The sequence below is a fragment of the Cryptotermes secundus genome, unplaced genomic scaffold (genome assembly GCF_002891405.2).
Source record: "Cryptotermes secundus unplaced genomic scaffold, Csec_1.0 scaffold1184, whole genome shotgun sequence".
Lineage (NCBI taxonomy): Eukaryota > Metazoa > Arthropoda > Insecta > Blattodea > Kalotermitidae > Cryptotermes > Cryptotermes secundus.
In genome coordinates this window covers 288,142-306,937 of record NW_019734331.1, presented here as the reverse complement: position 1 = coordinate 306,937, position 18,796 = coordinate 288,142, and the positions used below count along the sequence as shown (strand labels likewise).

The 18,796-nt window shown below is 40.6% G+C and overlaps 1 protein-coding gene across 2 annotated transcripts in view; it reads right to left on the bottom strand.

Annotated features, from left to right (window-relative positions):
* Positions 1 to 18,796, bottom strand: part of LOC111868699 (hemicentin-1) — a 336,801-nt gene that overhangs the window by 45,148 nt on the left and 272,857 nt on the right. For both annotated transcript variants that reach the window (XM_023859591.2, XM_023859592.2), the window contains exon 5: positions 6,951 to 7,081. In XM_023859591.2, the coding sequence (XP_023715359.1) occupies positions 6,951 to 7,081 (131 nt within the window). The remainder of the gene's footprint in view (positions 1 to 6,950; positions 7,082 to 18,796) is intronic.

The window sequence follows — 18,796 nt, the reverse complement described above, 5'->3', positions numbered from 1 at the left end:
ACGTGTTAATAGTTTAGTTGAGTGTACACAAAATTGAAATTCTGAACCCCACACTGGCTCTCGGATGTGTGTTGTGTGGAACAGCATCAAAGGAGGTAATTTCCCGGATGAGTCACATGTTTTCTCACTCTCATGCTCTCTGTGTACTCTTGTTGCATCATGCCACTAAACCAGAAATAAATCTCGTGTCCAGCCGACAGACGAAATTTTCAGCACAGCAATTAAAACAACTGCCTGTACTGGATCATTACATTACTTCAGAATTCTCAGACAGATTGAAGGGCAGCTAAATTAAAGAATCAACGAGTCTGTAACGTATAAACTAAAAGTTAAAAGGTAAAGGTATCCCTGTAACAGGCCGTGGAGGCCCATAGGGTTGTGAGATGTTGAGGATCCCACATTTTCTATACAATCGGCTCACAGATGGCGGTAAGGTTGTCAGCCTTACGTGTCCGCCGCCTTTTACCCCCAAGAATATTCCTGGTACTCATTTCTGTTAGAGGCTGAGTCGACCCCAGGGCCATAATGCGCCTGGAATGATTAGGTAAATTGAAAAAAAATTCCACCTCATCGGGATTCGATCCCGCGACCTTCCGGCTTGTAGCATAGTGCCCCAACCAACTACGCTACAGCGTGCCCCTGTCTGTAATGTATAAGTGACATTTATTTAGAAGTAACTAAAAAAATGAATTATTTAAGAATTGAATTCGTTATCGGTGGGCTAAATAAAAGGCCGTGAGCCAACGCTTGAGAGAAGTAAACACTAATCGAGTAGGCGAAACTGAAGTACATACGTACTCGCAAATGTTCGAATAGTATCCAGGTCCACTATTTAAAATCTTCGTGTCTGTATCCGGTTATTATGTGAGACCTGATCTCTCTTTAAAATGTAAAAGAAGGAAAAAAAAATCTATCACTGTAACAGGCCGTGAAGTTCCATAGGGTTGTGAGACGTTGAGGCTCCCACATTATCTAGACAATCGGCTCAAAGATGGCGGTAAGGTTGTCAGCCTTACGCGCCGGTCACGCTTTACTCCCCAGGAAAATTATTTAATTAATTCCTGGTACTCATTTCTGTTAGAGGCTGAGTAAACCCCAGGGCCTAGTGCGACCGGAAGGATTAGGTCAATTGAAAAAAATCCAATGACCTCATTGGGACTTGAACCCGCGACCTTCCGGCTTGTAGCATAGTACCTTAACCACTAAGCTACCGCGTATGTACCAATATTCGGCCACTACTTAACAATTTCTGCGCCAGGTTCCGGGTGTTATTTGATGCTGCAGTTCAGGTTACAGTGCTCGGATATTACTTGAGACCCCGTCATTATTTATGGTTTCCGTGGCAATAACAGGCTACTGTTTGGTACCAAGCGAGAATATTGATATAGTCGATATATCATCTCATGAAAGTCGATGGCGAAATATCGATCTATATTGCACAGGTCTACCATCGACTACATGTGCCTTGGATAGTGCGATCCCAGGGACCGTCAAAATACATTGAAAATAATGCTGAAACCCAAACTGACAGCTGATTCACCACTGTGCTGATGTTTGTATCATTTGACAGGCGCGTGTAATGGGGTGAGCAGAGATCTCTGCTTGAAAGGGAGGGGCGGGTCGCGTTTCTTTGTACGTTCAGTTCAACCGGATTGTAGTAGTGGACGAAGCCAACAATGACACAGTACGTTTGTGCTTAGATCCAATGAAATGCAAGGGATCTCAAAAACAAAACTTGCTATATGTTGACTTCCTACTGGTGAAGAGTAAGAGGTCTGTTCCATCCACTGCTGTAACCAAAATTACGTTATTATTCCTATACACGGCTCCGGTCTAAATAACCGAAATTAACGGTCGTGGGGATTCGTTGCGCATACAACGCGACACCATCTATCCGCTAAGTTGGAACTATCTCCGCCGACAAGCGGCAGTTGCTCGGTCGGTATAGTTCGCTTGCGGACTAAAATGACGGAGTTTGTGTCACAGAACGTGACATCGACACATCTGCTCATCTGCTCGTCAGTGAAGAATGAAAACTAAAACCGATGAGAGGAAAACTATTAGAATTCATTTGTTAGTACGCACTTATTGTCGTTTTATATTTTCATTCTTCTAGAGCTGCCGAACAGCAAATTACACGTATCTTGCATATTCCTACATAATACGCACTAACAGAATTCTATACACACACACACACACACACACACATATCTATATAAATATATATACTATCACGTTTTCGGGGTTCCGTGACTAATAATTTCGGATTCTGGATTTGATGATTAGGTTTATTAGACGTCACTAGTACATTCACACTCGGGTATAATAATTCACACATACAAGTCCTTCTGGATACCGAATCCCTCACGGTTGTCTGCATCTTGCGCCTCTGGTCTTCTGGAATTCTCTCGTATTCTGGTTCTTCTTCCAACTTCCGTGTGCTGTCATATTCTGTCTTCACTTTTGCACTTCTCGTGTTTTCGATGCAACGGTCTCCAGCACATTTCTTGCTGCGGGAATTGAAGTGGTTCGGTATCCGTTACCTAGGAAACTGCTACGCGAAACTCCGCTCAGCAGGTTGCGGGATCGCGGCTTTCAGGCGTCGCTTCATAACACGAGTATATGTGTATTCTACCTTTTGTGACAGTAAGTAAGTTGGTTCAGAGCAACTTCAACTACGTATATACGAGGGTGCATTTTCTTTGGCAGAGAAATTCTGGCTAGCATAATTTTGATCTAACTCGCGAACTGCACCAGAATGTCCACGTTATGAAAAAAAAATGCTGTGAAAAGAATTTTAAAACTATAAATTAAAAATATGCAGTGCATATATAATTACGGCCGGTCACGGTCGCCAAGCGGTCTAAGGCATGAACTGTCTTCGCTCGCTTGAAAACCGGGATCGTGGGTTCGAATCCCACTCAGGGCATGGATGTTTAGTTTGTGTGTGCGTTTTTCTGTGTATGTGTACACAGAGGCCTTGCGACGAGCTGATCACCCGTCCAGGGAGTCCTACCGATTGTGTAAGATCTAGAAAAACCGAAGTGAACGGAGAACTTCATGGAGGTAGGCCTAGGCCCACTGGGGCTGTAGTGCCAAGGAAAAAAAATACAATCACAGTTCCTCTACAACATTCTGATTCCAAAATTGTGTACGCATTATACTAATCTGTGATTTCAACATTTCCCTCCCCCACATTTTGGCATAATCTTGTTTTCAATACATGCCCCCCTTTATATGCGAAGAGTAGCTCTGTTTATCTGGCGGTAGGGAAGGTACCTTCTCCTCACTCTCTGCTGTGTTTCAGCTGAAGATGAAGATACAGACAGATTCCGAAACGCCTTCAATTTTATATTTCTTATTTTGAAACACACGTAACAGATAATATTGAAAGATGATGCAGTGAATTTATGCCACAGAGCTGAGTATTTAAATACTCGTAGATCCACACTCACATTACATATTATATATATACATATTCGAGTGTGTGCGCGCGTTTCTACAGCTAGATAGCTGACCGTTATGGGGTAATAGTTAGAACTCCGGACTTCTATTACGGTGATCCAGGACTGAAATCTTAGCCAGAGTACTCTGATCGATATTTTCGTCGTTTCCTCATCAGATCACGAGGCAGAACCTTAAGATGTGTAACCACTGTTTCCTATTAAATTTCTGACAATTCTTTTTTTCTCGTTCGACAATACATGACAATACAAGAGAAAGATATCTACTTATTTAGGCCCATGGGGCGCTGTTATTCTCACAGGGGTATGTAGGCGATTGCGTTAGGGAAGTGGGGAGAGGAAGGAAGACTTGTGTAGTCAGACAGTAGCTTTCATGTTGCTAATAACACTCGTCAGAGAGCAGTTCGATTTTCGGCCACGGGCACTCATGTGTTGGTCGTCTTATACGTACACACCGCACAGAATTGTAGTTCCAAGAGTTCTTCATGAATGTGAATCTCTAGACGATGAAAATAAATCGGTAGGAAGGCTAGAATTTTTCCTGAGGAGACTGAAGAAAACGATGGTGAGAGTATCTATATCCAATGATCGTAACTCGTAGCCGAAATAGTAATTGAATATCGCCTAATCACAGAAAATTGTTAAATTCGAATTATAATAATATAGTTATACATGAATATCTTATTAAGTAAGCAGCATATCGTGTTTTAAGTCGACGCAAGGTACACACACGGCAGATACAATGTTATTCATGTAATATTTATTATAGTTATGCTCTACATTCATCATCATCATCCGGGGCTGATACAATAGGTCAATTAGTGGCCGACGTACCAAGTGGATTCAGTCTCATCCCAGTTAAAGAAAAAAAAAACACCTGTACAATGACCTAAACATCGAGTTCCACGGACAGCTCTCTTGTCACTTGTCGCGTAAAGCAGACACGTTCAGAGATACGGTTATATTTCAAGTTCCTATTTACTGCTGATTAACTGGAAACTTTTCATGAAAAACCCTGCGCCATTTAGTTATCTAAAATAAACCTTTCGTCACAGCAGTCCTCGTTGCAATTGCGCTGTAGGATATATGGTATATGTACAAACTTTTATTTCCTGTGAAACGGGTAACGGAAATTGATTCACACGGATGGAGCCATTATGTTAGGGGAAGATCGATCACACACTGATATGTTAGCGAGGTGTCATAGTTCCTACAGAAGTGTCCACCAGTATTCACGATAGGGAGACGTGTCACGAGGAATTTGACAGTTTTAAAGCTATTCGATGATTAAATTCGTCCACGTTTCACGTTCCCTTTTTCAGCCTAGCTATTTTACATGCGAACAGCAAAGCTGAAAGGCTCTGACAGTTAAGTAAGCAATGTGAAGGGCTAGTCTAGGGCGCAGGGCAGCTTTACGGAAATCAGACTTCAGATGAAGTGGAGTCTCACTATTAATAAATGACATATACTCGTACAGCCTCTGCACGATAGTGACGTCAATAATGGTGTGCAAATTGTGGGTTGGTGACACAAAATATCTGCTCAGTTTTCACGTATTCTACTTGCATCAAACTCGAATAATCAGGAATACAAGAATTCATAGGAAGTGACTGTTTCCATAAATGTAAAGGCACAGGTGTCTCTGTGTTTTATTAAGCAACACACCCGGAAGACGTATGGAGAAATTCAGGTACAGCTCCATGGATTATTAACTTCGGCACTAGGTGGAGGCGACTTGTCAACTTCATGCTCAGGCCACTTTACCTCCGCTGAAAGAGCCCAAGGTACCCACTGAATAAGAGATGTGGTGGGCCCTAGAGCAGGTCTGAATGTTGAAAGCCTCCTGGCCCTTCAGGGAATACAAGAACGATTCCTATGTAGTCCAAACCGTAGCCTAGTTGCCATATCGACTGAGCTATCCCGGTTCAATTGCTTGCTTTCATGGCAAAATAACATGATCACATAAAGATGCGTATATCTACATTCCTTGTCACTTTCGCTACATTCAAATTGTGTCGAAATTTTGAGGAAGAAATTAAAACATGAAAGTAAAACCGAGACACACACCCGTTCTTTTACGGGAATCAGAGTAATGAATGTTATTGCGTGGGGGGAAACACATAGTGTTCTGACACGCACAACTGTGTGTCCAGCGTCTGATGGGTTTATACACGTAGAACGGCAAGCAAATAAATATTTAAAGCATGTCAAGCGTCAAGAAATCCCAGCTTAGCGGACTAACATTTACTGCAATGTCTCTCAAGGGGTACACTGCATATCTCTTCTGGCCAACAGTTTAATTCATGTCAGCCCATGTATATTCGCATATCAATTAACATTACAATATATATGTACATATTTTTTATTTTCTTGACAACAAGTGTACTAATACTTCACTGCAGCTAGATTTACTATTACACAACTTCCGTTTTATTTCAGGTTTTTTTTGCTCTTAGCCAATAAATATTTTGTGTTGTTTTCTCAGTTTTTTCGTCCTGCCTTTATCAGCGATGTGAGTGAGCAAGTGTTGAGAAAAAGAGCACGGAGTTTTGGAATCGGCGGTTGAGCCCCCCAGAAATAGGGGATGGGACCGTGTGGCAAACCTCAGCTCTTTCGGAACGTATAATAGACCACTGTTGCATATAAAAATGGACTGACTTCATACAAAATGTTCTTTTCAAAGAACAATCTTTTTAAAGTTCATATACGAAAAAGTCATTGCAAAACAGAGTTCAAGCCTTGAATGAGACGGAAGGGTTTTACTCGCGTCTGTCACCCACGATCCTAAAAGTACAATATGAATAAAATACAATCATAAATACACATTAATTAACATCTGACAATAGAAAGTAAAAAAAAATAAACTGCGTTACTACACATGCCTACAACAATATCCAACCCAGTTCAAATTTGTAAAAATTATTTTTCTTGGGTTATTTTAATATTTACCTCCCAGGAATATGTCATTCTACCCACTAACAATCTTTCAAGACGTTTCATTACTAAAATTCCATGAAATACAGGATGATTCTAAATTACTGTCGGAATTTCCTTGGCCTATAATGTTCAAACCAGAAAAAAAAAAATTGAAACTGCTTATAGAATATGTAAGTGTAATTAAACAAATTTATTACTTATAGAATGAAGGCTGCAGAATCAAATTTTTTGGATTACACTTTCATATTCCATAAGCAGTTTATTTGGTTATTTCTGATTTGAACATTATAGGCTATGGAAGCTGCGGTAATAATTTAGAATAACACTGAAAGCACAATAGACCACTGTAGGTCGCCGTGTAAGGGCCGAGAAGGCCCATCCCTTACACATTCATTCATTCGAATAACACTGTACTTTTCCTATAGTGTCATGTGTTTTCATAAGGCCCTTGGTTAAACTGTTCTGTTCCAGGCAGCACAGATATTTTCTCTAGTGTATGTGTAATATATACTACGAACAATCATCAAGGTATCTATACGATTCGCTTACATTGTGTCTCCAGCTGACCTTGTACACCCAAGGGTTCGACTTTATGTTACACTCGAAGTACACATCAATTCCTTCTCGTATTGAACTGGCATTGAGATTACTCCCAAGTTCCAGGCTCACAATTGGCACATCTGAAAACAATAAGGAAATTGACAGAACAGTGTTAAAATGATTTAAGAGATATAAATTAGTTTAAAAAATATTAACTGCTAAAATTTTCAATCATAAACAGCAACTATGCATGACGATGACCTATGTTTCGTCGAGTTAGGATTGTTTTGACTCAGTTTCTCACCATACGGGAAGAATATAAATTGAAGACATTTGACAACAAGGAGTGAAAGAAACTGGCTGGACCTCAGAGAGAAGAAATTTCAGGAAATGTTCTTACCTTAAAATTAAAGAAAGCAACGTTTCCTCTCTTCACTTTTCTCCGTTTCCTTTACCTCTTGCCTAATTTCCTTTACACAGTGCTTAACAGATCGATATCCAATGTTATTTCGTTCCTAGGCAACCATTAAAGCAGCGTCTACACGAGCGCACAAAATGCGTCCGTTGTAACGAACGTACTTTGCTGAGGACACCACACAGTTGCAGAATGCGGTGCGTAGTCTTTTGTCTGTAATGGAGCCAGAAGGAAGCGTAGCATTCGCCTCTCTTGTTTATTTATACAACGGACGTCACGACGTTCGTTACAACGGACGCATTTTGTGCGCTCGTGTAGACGCTGCTTTAATGTTCAAAGAAATCTACATGCGGTGCCAAAGCTGTAAATAATATCGAAATAAATGAAAGAGAGTATATAACACGTATTAAGATTAAAATAATAAATGGAGCCTGGATAGCTTAGTCTGGCTGCATGCCAAAGAATTTGGGTTCATTTCCGACATAGGCAAGAGAATTTCTCTTCTCTAAAGCCTCCAGACCGGACCTGGGACCCACCAAGTCTCCTCTTCAGTGGGTATCGAGGGCTCTTTCCTCGATGGGTGAAGCGGTAGAGGTATGCAGTTAACTACTAATATCTCTCTAGTGCCAAGATCAAGAATGGTGGAGCTATACCCCCAACATCCCATACGCTTTCATAGCGTGATCGTTAATTAATTAAGCCCAAGGATAACTTTACCTCGGAATATCACTACAATATACATAAATTATTTTTTGATAGTTTGCTTCAAAGCACACAGGAAAGGAACGACCGTTTTCGCTAACAAAGGCACAAACCAAAGCTCACACAACACACCCACGCAGACACTTAAGCGCACGGACATATTGTGCGAAATATTAAACGTCATGCTGAAAGTCACGGCATAGATTCAGAGGACCCGTAACTTGTTAATAATAGGTGAATAGCAGTTTGGCCGATAACAGTTGCCGTGCGGTGTAAGGCATGAACTGTCTTCGCTCGCTCGGAAGCTGGGATCGTGTGTTCGAATCCCACTGGAGACATGGATGTCTGTGTGTATTTTTATTATGTGTTTGTGTTGTTATGTGTATAGGTAGAGGTCTTGCGACGGGCTGATCCCCCATCCAAGGAGTCCTACCAATTGTTTATAGGATTAATAAACAGAAAGATCCAACAAAGGGCTGTAGAGACATAGGTACAATATCAGTTTCACTGAACTAACACCCGGTGAACACATAGCGATATTGCGCCTGAAGAGAAATAGGGTAAATCCGATTCCGGGATTTTACTGAATGGGGTAATGACGTCACGGCGGAATAAGGGAAACGTGGACCGTCATAGAGGCTTTGTTTTTTTTTTTCACTTTTCGAATTTAATTAAATAAGGCAATTAAAGTTGAGCTGTAAAATGTATAGCCCTTCGAGGGCCATTGTTAGAATTAAATAAAGCGGTGTCTATACTTGGCTGTGGCCTGGCCTGCGTTTTTGGCAGCATTGGGAATATCAGTTACTGCAAGCAGCAGAAATAAACACTTAGAATACTTTCAGCTTTGAATATATTAGACATATTTAACTTCTGAAACGTGAACTTTCTCTGAGAAATACTTAAAAAGTGCAGCGTTATGCCTCACAAAAAATAAACTGCCTCTCCTTTACAAACATTACCTGGCTAATGCCGATTACGGAAATAATCTACGATCATTTCGAAAAGCATAAAAAAACATACAAATATTCTGCAAGATTTGAGGTTTTCATGGAGTGATTATGAAGAATACCGCCTTCGAAACGTCGATTTACACAATATCTACATGGCGCCACATTTCGGAAAACGACATTCTTCATATAAATACTCTCTTTGAACAAAATGCGAAGTTTATGGATGCGGTATCTATGTGTTTCAGAGATTTTAGTAATAAGTTATGAAGTAATATCGGCCCTGAGACCCCTTGCTGTTAATCCGTCAAGAGGTACTTAATTACTCTGAAACTGGTTAGTGGAAAAGTAAAGTTATCTTAATATGAAACAATGCTGCCTCCGCACTGTAATTACTACAGTCAGGCTGCATATATTAAGAATAAGGGGAAGTAGTGGATTCTTGGTTGAAAGTGGAGTTTAGTATTTTTCATACAGAATCCATGAAAATACAAACTCAACGAAAGTAACCGCAATTAAATTCTTATCGCTCTCTGTAAGCGGCTGTGAAGTCTATCGATTATCCCGCCATAGCTGTACTAACGTCTATATGTTATTTTTTTTTATTGCTAGTGGGGTGGGACTAAGTCCCTTGTACTGCGGCCACTTCTAACCTATTGTACCAGCCCCAGATGATAGGTGAGGGTGATTGTGGAATGGAGATTGGCAGGGAAAACCGAAGTACTCGGAGAAAACCTGCCCCAGCGCCACAATATCCACCACAAATCCCACTTGACCAGACCCTGGAACGAACCCGGGCCGCCGCGGTGGGAAGCCAGTGACTAACCGCTTCAGCTACGGCTCGGCCAACGTGTATATAACTGAGGAAGTTACTCGCATATCTCAGTGCCCTCCAACTCTCTCTACTATATCCCGAATGTCTTTGAATGTCGCAGTTTGAATAGTCACGTGTCTATTACGTAGCAGTATTACTATTTCCTACAGTGCTCATTTGGACACTCGGTAATACGAAACAGTGCAGTATCTTATTCAGTCCAGTTCGAAACAACATTCGCAGTATATAGTCAAAGCGAGGTTTTTAGTGGGAAGATCTTCCTTCAGAAATGCCAAAAATGTCTTTCATGAATCCTTCAAATTCATATCCAATTAATACAGAGAGTAAAAAAAAAAAAAAAAAGATGGACAGACGCCCAGTAATCACTTCTTGTTGAAATTTTGACTTCTTGTTTCCTCCACTAAGATCTTCATTATATTTCTTTCCTTGGCATTACAGCCCCAGTGGGCCTAGGCCTACCTCCATGAACTTCTCCCTTCACTTCGGTTTTTCTAGATCTTACACATTCGGTAGGACTCCTTGGGCGGGTGATCAGCTCGTCGCAAGGCCTCTACCTGTACACAAACACAGAAAAACGCACACACACAAACTAAACATCCATACCCTGACTGGGATTCGAACCCACGATCCCGGTTTCCAAGCGAGCGAAGACAGTACATGCCTTAGAAAGCTCGGCTACCGTGACCGGCCTTCATTATATTACCATGACATAATGATTAATCCCACTAATTTACTAATACATTGTGACAGATTGGGCCGTTTCTAGGGGACGAATACGTAAAAATGTTCCAACCAACGAGCATGCAACAATATAGAGCGTCCGTTGCTAAGCAATGCATCGGTGGACACGCCTGACAACAATACATGGTATCCGTTGCTGAGCAGCAATGTGTTTTCTGTGGTTGGTCCGTGCCGAGCCTATATACGGAGCAGTGAACACTGTTCGAAGAGATTCATCAGGAAGACCTCGTTGAAGGCAGTCCAGTAGTTGATGTGTTAGTGTAATAACGAATTGTAGTTACGACGTGGAAATTATCGAATAATTCGCGTTATCAAATCCGGGACCGATTATTTACTGTTGCGTTACCAAGATAAACGCCACAATATAATACAGTATATGGATAGCAAACTTATGCCTTAAAATTTGGGATGAAGTAGCAGATGGGAGATTTGGTATAATATTTTAAAAGTGGGGAGGGAAATGTCTACTTTAAGTGCTATTTTATTTAATGAACAATATTAAATTTTAACGGAATTTTGATATAAAAATTAAATTTTCTCTTGTTCGAGGAACAGGTAATATAGCTGAAATCTGTTACATTCTCAGCATATCAAACAGCACACCACAAAAGTAACACATCAAAAGTTCTAACATTTAGGGTACAGTTCCAATGAATTCACATGTACAATTCACATTCACCTCAATGTTCACTTACTGCAGATACTACAAGTCTTTCTTACTGGAGATTCATGTATCTTGTCGCAGAGTTTACCTCAGACTGATAAATAATTTGTATTTGCACTGGTCTCAAAGCATAATCGTTGAGAAGAAAGCGGTTCAGGTGTGTAGTAGATGTTTGGACAGCCGCGGGTTGTTGGCACTAATTGTAATAGTTCTTTTGAGGCGGGGGGCTCCTGATACTGGGCGCCAGTAAGGTCAGAGTACGGGTGGGACAGACACGTCCTCTCGTCAGAGAGGGCGCATCACAGGGGCAGGACAGTAACTTTCAAACAGGAAGAAATATCTGGTCATGAGCCCCAAAAAGGGAATGGACACCAAGACAGACTGGCTGAGGGTCATTTGCAATGTGAATATTAGTAGCGGTGATTACAATTAGAGGTGGTGCCGCCTATGTAAGAGTGGATTTGAGGTAACTGGCTCTGCTCAGGATTCGGTAGATAGGAGATCTTATCCGAGTCTTAACAGGTCTTGCTCCGGCAGGCACGAAGAACACTAATGCGGCACAATATTCACCACTACTAGACGATAGTTTGCACTTAAAAACTCTTCATTAAACACTGATATTGAACACTGATCTAGTCTACTGTAATATTAATTAGTAAATCCATTTTAATTTTATAGTCACTTTTAAGTATTTGTGTGTTGTAAACAATTCTGTTAAGTCAACTTGCTCGGAATGGTCGAAAAGTGTTTAAGTTCTATAATTTAGAAATTAGCCGGAGGGACGCAGGTCCGCGTCCTTCCAAACCAAAAGTTAAAACCAGAATTTTCTTCTGGAACTGAAGTCTCCTGAAGCAGAGGTCGCCTCAGAGGTCCAGCCTCCGGAAAAGTTCCACCCTCCAAACACCCCTCACTGGCTTACTTTAAAATCAAGGAGGTTTCCGAAATGCACGCCTCCAAATCAACATCAGGTGTTTAGCGACTTTGGACCTTAAATTCCAAAAGGAGTTTTTGACAGCGTTCTGATTGCTGATAGTCACAGCGAGGGTCTGAAGAGCCTCCTCCTGAGTTATTGTGCCCAAAAGATGCCAAAAGTTACAATTTCGTGGGCGCCACCGCCTGCTCTGAACATGGCAATTTCCAGAAGTGGGCGGATGGTGCATCCTGTGGTGTAACAGCAAGATGGGCCTACGGCGCTTTCTCAGTGCAAGAATGTGACCATCTCCCTGTCTACCCTTTCTCGTAACGTAGCTGTATACTACTAACTGGCTATAATGAACTTCGATATATTATAATGACTTAAGTTGTAATGAGCGGTTACAACTGACCAATAACAAGAAACAAGAAAGTCCATTACTGCGTTCACAAAATCTCACCACTGGACCCTAACGTCGTCAAGCAGTTGGTCTCTCTTGTAGTTTAGTTTACGCTACTGTCAATATACAGATTATATAAAGTCAAGTGGTATGACCACTGATAATGAACTGGAAGTAAGCGGTCAAGACCTAATTGAGGTTACATACTTATATTTGCGTCGAAGAACTGGAGAAACCCACTAAAAATCTCAATTAGAATTGCTAGTGTCCCAGCAGAGATTCGAACCCACTACCCAAATAATATGAATCAAAAGAATTATCGTCCCAGTGAACTTGCTCGTTTCCAATTTATCCAGCCTCTTCCCACTCCTTCTATATCAAAATATTTTTCTTAGCATCCTGCTGTTAAGCACGACCAGTGAGTAGTCTTCCTTCATGGTAAGAGACCAAATTTCATATCCATATAATGTAGAAGACAAAATTATAATAATACGTAAATATAAAAATACAATATATCGAAAGTGTTTCAAATGTAATTTGTGAATATTAACGATAAAAAAGTAAGTAAAGGTATCCCTGTAACAGGCCGTGGAAGCCCATAGTTGTGAGATATTAAGGCTCCCATATTTTCTAGACAATAGGCTCATAGATGGCGGTAAGGTTGTCAGCCTTATGCGCCGGCCGCCCTTTACCCCAGGAGGAATCCTGGTACTCATTTCTGTTAGAGGCTGAGTCGACCCCAGGACCATAGTGCGGCTGGAAGGATTAGGTAAATTGAAAAAATCCAATGACCTGATCCGGATTCGATACCGCAACCTTCCGGCTTGTAGCACAGTTCCTCGACCAACTATTACTATTATTATTATTATTATTATTATTATTAAAGAATTTTATTATTATTAACATCATCATCGTCATAATCATCACATCATCATGATCACCATCCGTGCTGCACATTCTGAAGATGCGGATAACCCACAATCAGGGCAGGTGAACAGAGCCCACTAGATTATGTACAAAGCAAGAGAGGCACTGAATTTTTCACTTCGATTGTGAAACAAGTTTAGAAGCAGCTCAAAGGTTACCTGCATTTCGCTCCGTGGGGAATTCAGTGCTCCGTCTGGCTTGTGAAACTACATCCAATATTCCCTGCAGAACAAAAACTCAGGAAGATGGAGTATAAAGTGCATAATACTTGAAATCAAATTTTGAGTACCCGGAAAACACATTCTCCTCTCTTGCCCTGAGAAGTCTAACGCCACACACATCCTTGGTTTAAAAGTCAATTTCTGTTCTTTTGTACGTGAAATTTCTCTGTTTGAAATGACACTTTCAAATTTGTAAATTTATTTATTTCATTCGGGTCCGAAGCAACAGCTTTGATTCGAAGCTATCACATTCATATCCTATGTGATTTGAGGCCATAGCTTATTTAAGATTTCGTCACCTGGGCCAGTTCTTTATGTAAATAAGTGACTTTTATGACGCCCCCATAAATAAAGTCCTACATTTCATTGGAAGTGTAGGATTAATAAAGGGTTAATCCAAAGGGAAAGCACAATAGATCATTGAAGGTCGCGGTGTGAGGGCCGGATTTNAAAGCACGAGCTATTGTATAATTCGGAACATGAAAAAATACACACCAGTTCTTGCATTAAACTAGGCAGGAGGAGCCTAATCAGATGGCACAGCGCTAACGCTGCACACTTGTATTCGGGGTGAACCAGTTTCGGTCTTAATTGCCGTAAGGCTATAATGAGGATTTTAATGATTTCTTCAGGTCTCTTTCGAAAAACGTGAAGATAATAGTACCACGGTTTCCACTCCTCACATAATTATAATTCATTATACTTGTAAGTGATTCGTGTCAATATTCGATATGTGTTTGAAACACTATGAGCAAATGTGTCAAGCATCAATCGGTTCACTGGATGGAAGCTCAAAGTCATAGTATTGTTGTTTGTGAGCAGGTGATACACGTAGGGGCTGAGAGAGGAGAATATCTTATACAACGGAATCTCTTGCTGTTGCCCTTTACAGATAGCTTCATTCTTTGCATTGTCCATGCAGAATTCGTCACTGAACTAAACAACATACATGATACAACTTGGAGAGTGCCCTCCGCAATCCAACAGGGACGGGTTCTTCTGTTGCAGCTGGGGCAGACTCAATGTTGATCAAGTAGTGTGGTTGAGAGAGACATCTTCGGGAGATCCTGGTACTAAACATTGACGGAGAGAGAAAGAACAAAATAAAAAAAGGAACATATCATGGGTCGGAAAGGTCTTAAATTGGATTTCGTTTCCTTTCCATTCATTTTTTTATTTTGTGCTTCTTCTATTTCTCTCCTCTTCCAACGACGATATTAAAAAAACCGCCAATACTGTCAAATAGCAAGGCATCTTCTCTTTGACTTCACTATTTCTGTCTCCGTTATGTTTTGTATTCTTAAACATTCATCCTTGACTGCTTCTTTTTCTGTCATTCAGTTCTACAAGTCTCAACTTTGCTGTTCCATCTTCTTATGAAAACCATCTTCTCGAGGAGCAAAGACTGCCGAAATGCTTCCAGCAAAAAGGCGTTAAAATGTCATGTCCACATCCCGAATTGATTTAATTTATTCCTTCTTCACTGTCCTACAGAGTTATTTTCTTTATCAGCCTACATATTAGCGGTGGCTATCAAGGGTTATATTTTCTGCGATATAACGCATTGTAGTCCGTTGAAAGTCAACCGAAGTTTCGGAGGAACATATCGCCTCCATCTTCAGTGTCGAAGAAGCTGAGCAAAAAACCAGCTGGAAAGCTTGCCATATATTTTCATACTGGTTTCTTACTAGGCTCATTCTTCGATCCTGAAGATGGAGGCGATATATACTTCCAGAACGTCCGTTGACTTTCAACGGACTACACGACCTTATACCCCAGAAGATAGGACTCTTTGAACTACTTATTCCCTTATGGCTTTTACGTTTACATATCTGCATTTCCTAAATTCCCATTGCAATGCGATGTACATCGTAATTGGGCAGACATCGAAATCATTCCACGATCCCTTTCCTGTACCCCTCTCGCCTATGAGATAGGCAACTTCTCTGACACATGAACACTGCGGCGTCTCTAAACACAGTGCTGCAGGCGTATTAGTGTGTTTGTGGTAGCAGTGGGTGGAGATATCCCTATGTAACTTTAGAAACCACATACACGTAGTTACCGACTGGCTGACCAGTCATTCCATACGTGAACTAATGGAGAGTTTTCCTTCACTCTTTCTATAATTATTATGGTCTGTGTACATATGTGAATTGACAGTGGTGACCAGGACGGGAAAACAAAGCAAATGAGCAGAAAATAAAATTAATAATAATTGTAAAGAAAAATAAGACACCAGTTGTATCGGTGTATATCATACTGTGACATGCCTGAAATATGGACGCTAGCACCCTAGGAGTACTTCAAATTATCGGCTATGTTGAACGTTTGCGGGCGACATGGTCACCACGCAAGTCACCATTCTTTAAGTGGACAGATGACCGAACCTGCTTTCCAACCGGGATATCAGGTTTAATTCTATGAAATACGGGTTTGAATAGCCATTATCCTCTGGTATAAGTCTTGAAAAATTGGTTTAAATAAACTACCATATTATTTATCCAATGTAATATTTTTTTCACAAGGCTTCTTTCTACAGTACTAGGGACATGAACTCCTCCATGGCAGTACCTTATCTCTGATCAGAATGCTAACAAAAATACATTCATATCAACCGCTAACAGTTCTGATATTAAAAGGAAACAAAAAACGATATGGCATTCACTTCAGAAGCCAGCTCTGGAAATTTATTTCATTCTACAGGAAAAACCTGAAGATTGAAATATACAGAACTATAATTTTGCCTATTGTTTTGTGTGGACATAAAACCTGAACTCTGTTATAAAGGAATAACATAAATTGGTAGCGTTAGAGAACAGCGTGCTAAGAAGACTATCTAGAATAAGACATAGAAAGTAGCAGAAAGAAAATGCATGACGAGGACCTTGTTAAGAGTGATGACATCCAGGATGAGTTGGGAATGTCATGTAGCACGCACTGGAAGATGATACGTCCAGAACAAGTTTAGGAAAATAAACCTACCGAGAAGAATAAAAGAAAATAGTTACGAGACCATACAATTTTTCTCTAGCTTTCAGACAAGACGCCACTGCATGACAGAAAACATCCATGGATATGGATTTACCGAGTAAGGTCCATAACAAAGGGACCATGAATCAGGACTGGATCATTCAGGTAGACTGACGTCCCACTGTTATGTGGGATGCTAATAGAAACGCTAATGAAGAAATATGATGGAGTCTCAAATGTATTTCCGATCCGGAACGTAGAAACATAATTTGGCAAATCTTCGTGCAATAACAAACTTGGCTAGCGAGAATGTCACTTGATATTAATTTCACTATCTGTTGACTTCAAAGACAAACTACAATTTATATTAACTAAGCTTCCAATATGTGACAGAAAACATAACTGTTCTTCTTTGCTTTGATTTATCAATTAGTAAAATCATACTCAAATTATATACGTTACGTATTCCGCGATATCGGGGAAGTGTAAAAACATTTACATGTTTTTTGGTTACTGGACTTACACAACTTAATGACAACTGCTTCCATATTATTTTTTTGTTGTTAGTGGGGTGGGACTAAGTTCCTTGTACTGCGGCCACTTCTGGCCTATTGTACCAGCCCCAGATGATAGGTGAGGGTGATTGTGGAGCAACTGGTGGAATGAAGATTGGCAGGGGAAACCGAAGTACTCGAAGAAAACCTACCCCAGCGCCACTTTGTCCACCACAAATTCCACTTGACCAGACCCGGGATAGAACCCGGGCCGCTGCGGTGGGAAGCCAGCGACTATTCGCTTGAGCTATGGCGCGGCCGATACATCGAACTTGATAAGAACACAAATGTACATTGGTGAATATCCGAATAGGAGGATGGATTATTCATAATACAATACCGCTGACTCCTGAATAGTTAAGTTTTACTCGTATGAGCCCTGCCAGTGGAAGGGTACACAAGTTCTTGACTTCATCTGATAAGATCCAGTATCGATAATTTTCCAGGTTCCAGTAGTTGGTTCTATATTTTTTAACAGAAACGAGAACATACGAGCCATACTTCACGTTCACACTTTTTCTCTCTATCGCTAGACGCCTCAGTATTTTCTACGTTATGTGTGGTTACAGAATGCAACGTTTTGGACATAAAATTGTGGAAATAGCAATAGTATCGCATATATGTCAATGAAACAATTCGACAGGGTTTTCTGGTTGTCCGTCCTGCCGGAGTGCGTTTAAGTCCTCTGTGTGTGTGTGTGTGTGTTTGTGCACTGACTAGCAGTCACCTCCCCCTCCACACATACACGACCTAAACGGACGTAATAAGGACACACAAAATACTCAGCCTTAAAAAACCGGGAGTTCCACAACATGAGTCACCATCTTTTTATAATATTTTCATAGTTACGTATACTCGTATAACAACATCTGAACATCTTAGAAGTGTTGAGGATGGGAGGATTACGTAAGTGCAGTAAAGCGAAATGAAGGGAAACTGTGAACATGACATTGCTGTTAGTTTGTTAGTATGTTTCACTTCTCTACTAATGTTTGTGTGCTGTGTTTTGTGTGAACGTGTTTATGTGTGTTATTTGTCTGTTGTCCTATTGCAGTACCACTGCCACCGGGTGAAAACCCATTTGCAGTTAAATAATAAAAATAATATAATTAATTTAAAATGTTTACACGTACAGCCCTCACAGGCTATGACATGCTAAACACAGTGTAACAATTTACGTTGACCATATACAAGATACCTGACGATGGTCCCTTTGTGGCCGAAACAAGTCGTTTATTTCGTAAAAAAACATGGAATAGGAGGTGATTCAGCCAAGAATCATGAAACTGCATTGAAGACAGTGTTGTACGAGGTACATATCACGTGATAAACTGGTCCAGCAGGATACTGAAATACAACGTAATTTCCTGTATATTTATCGCCTATTTCCGTTTTTCTTAACGAAGCCTCCAGTAACTCAGATTATATAAAGTCAAATGGAATAATGAATTGAAAATGATGTGAATAGACGTGATTTGTGGCCTAATTTGAGGTACCGTACTGGAATCCGTCTGGTGGGACTAAGAAAACCCACAGAAGCCCCCCCCCCTCAGTAATCGGTAT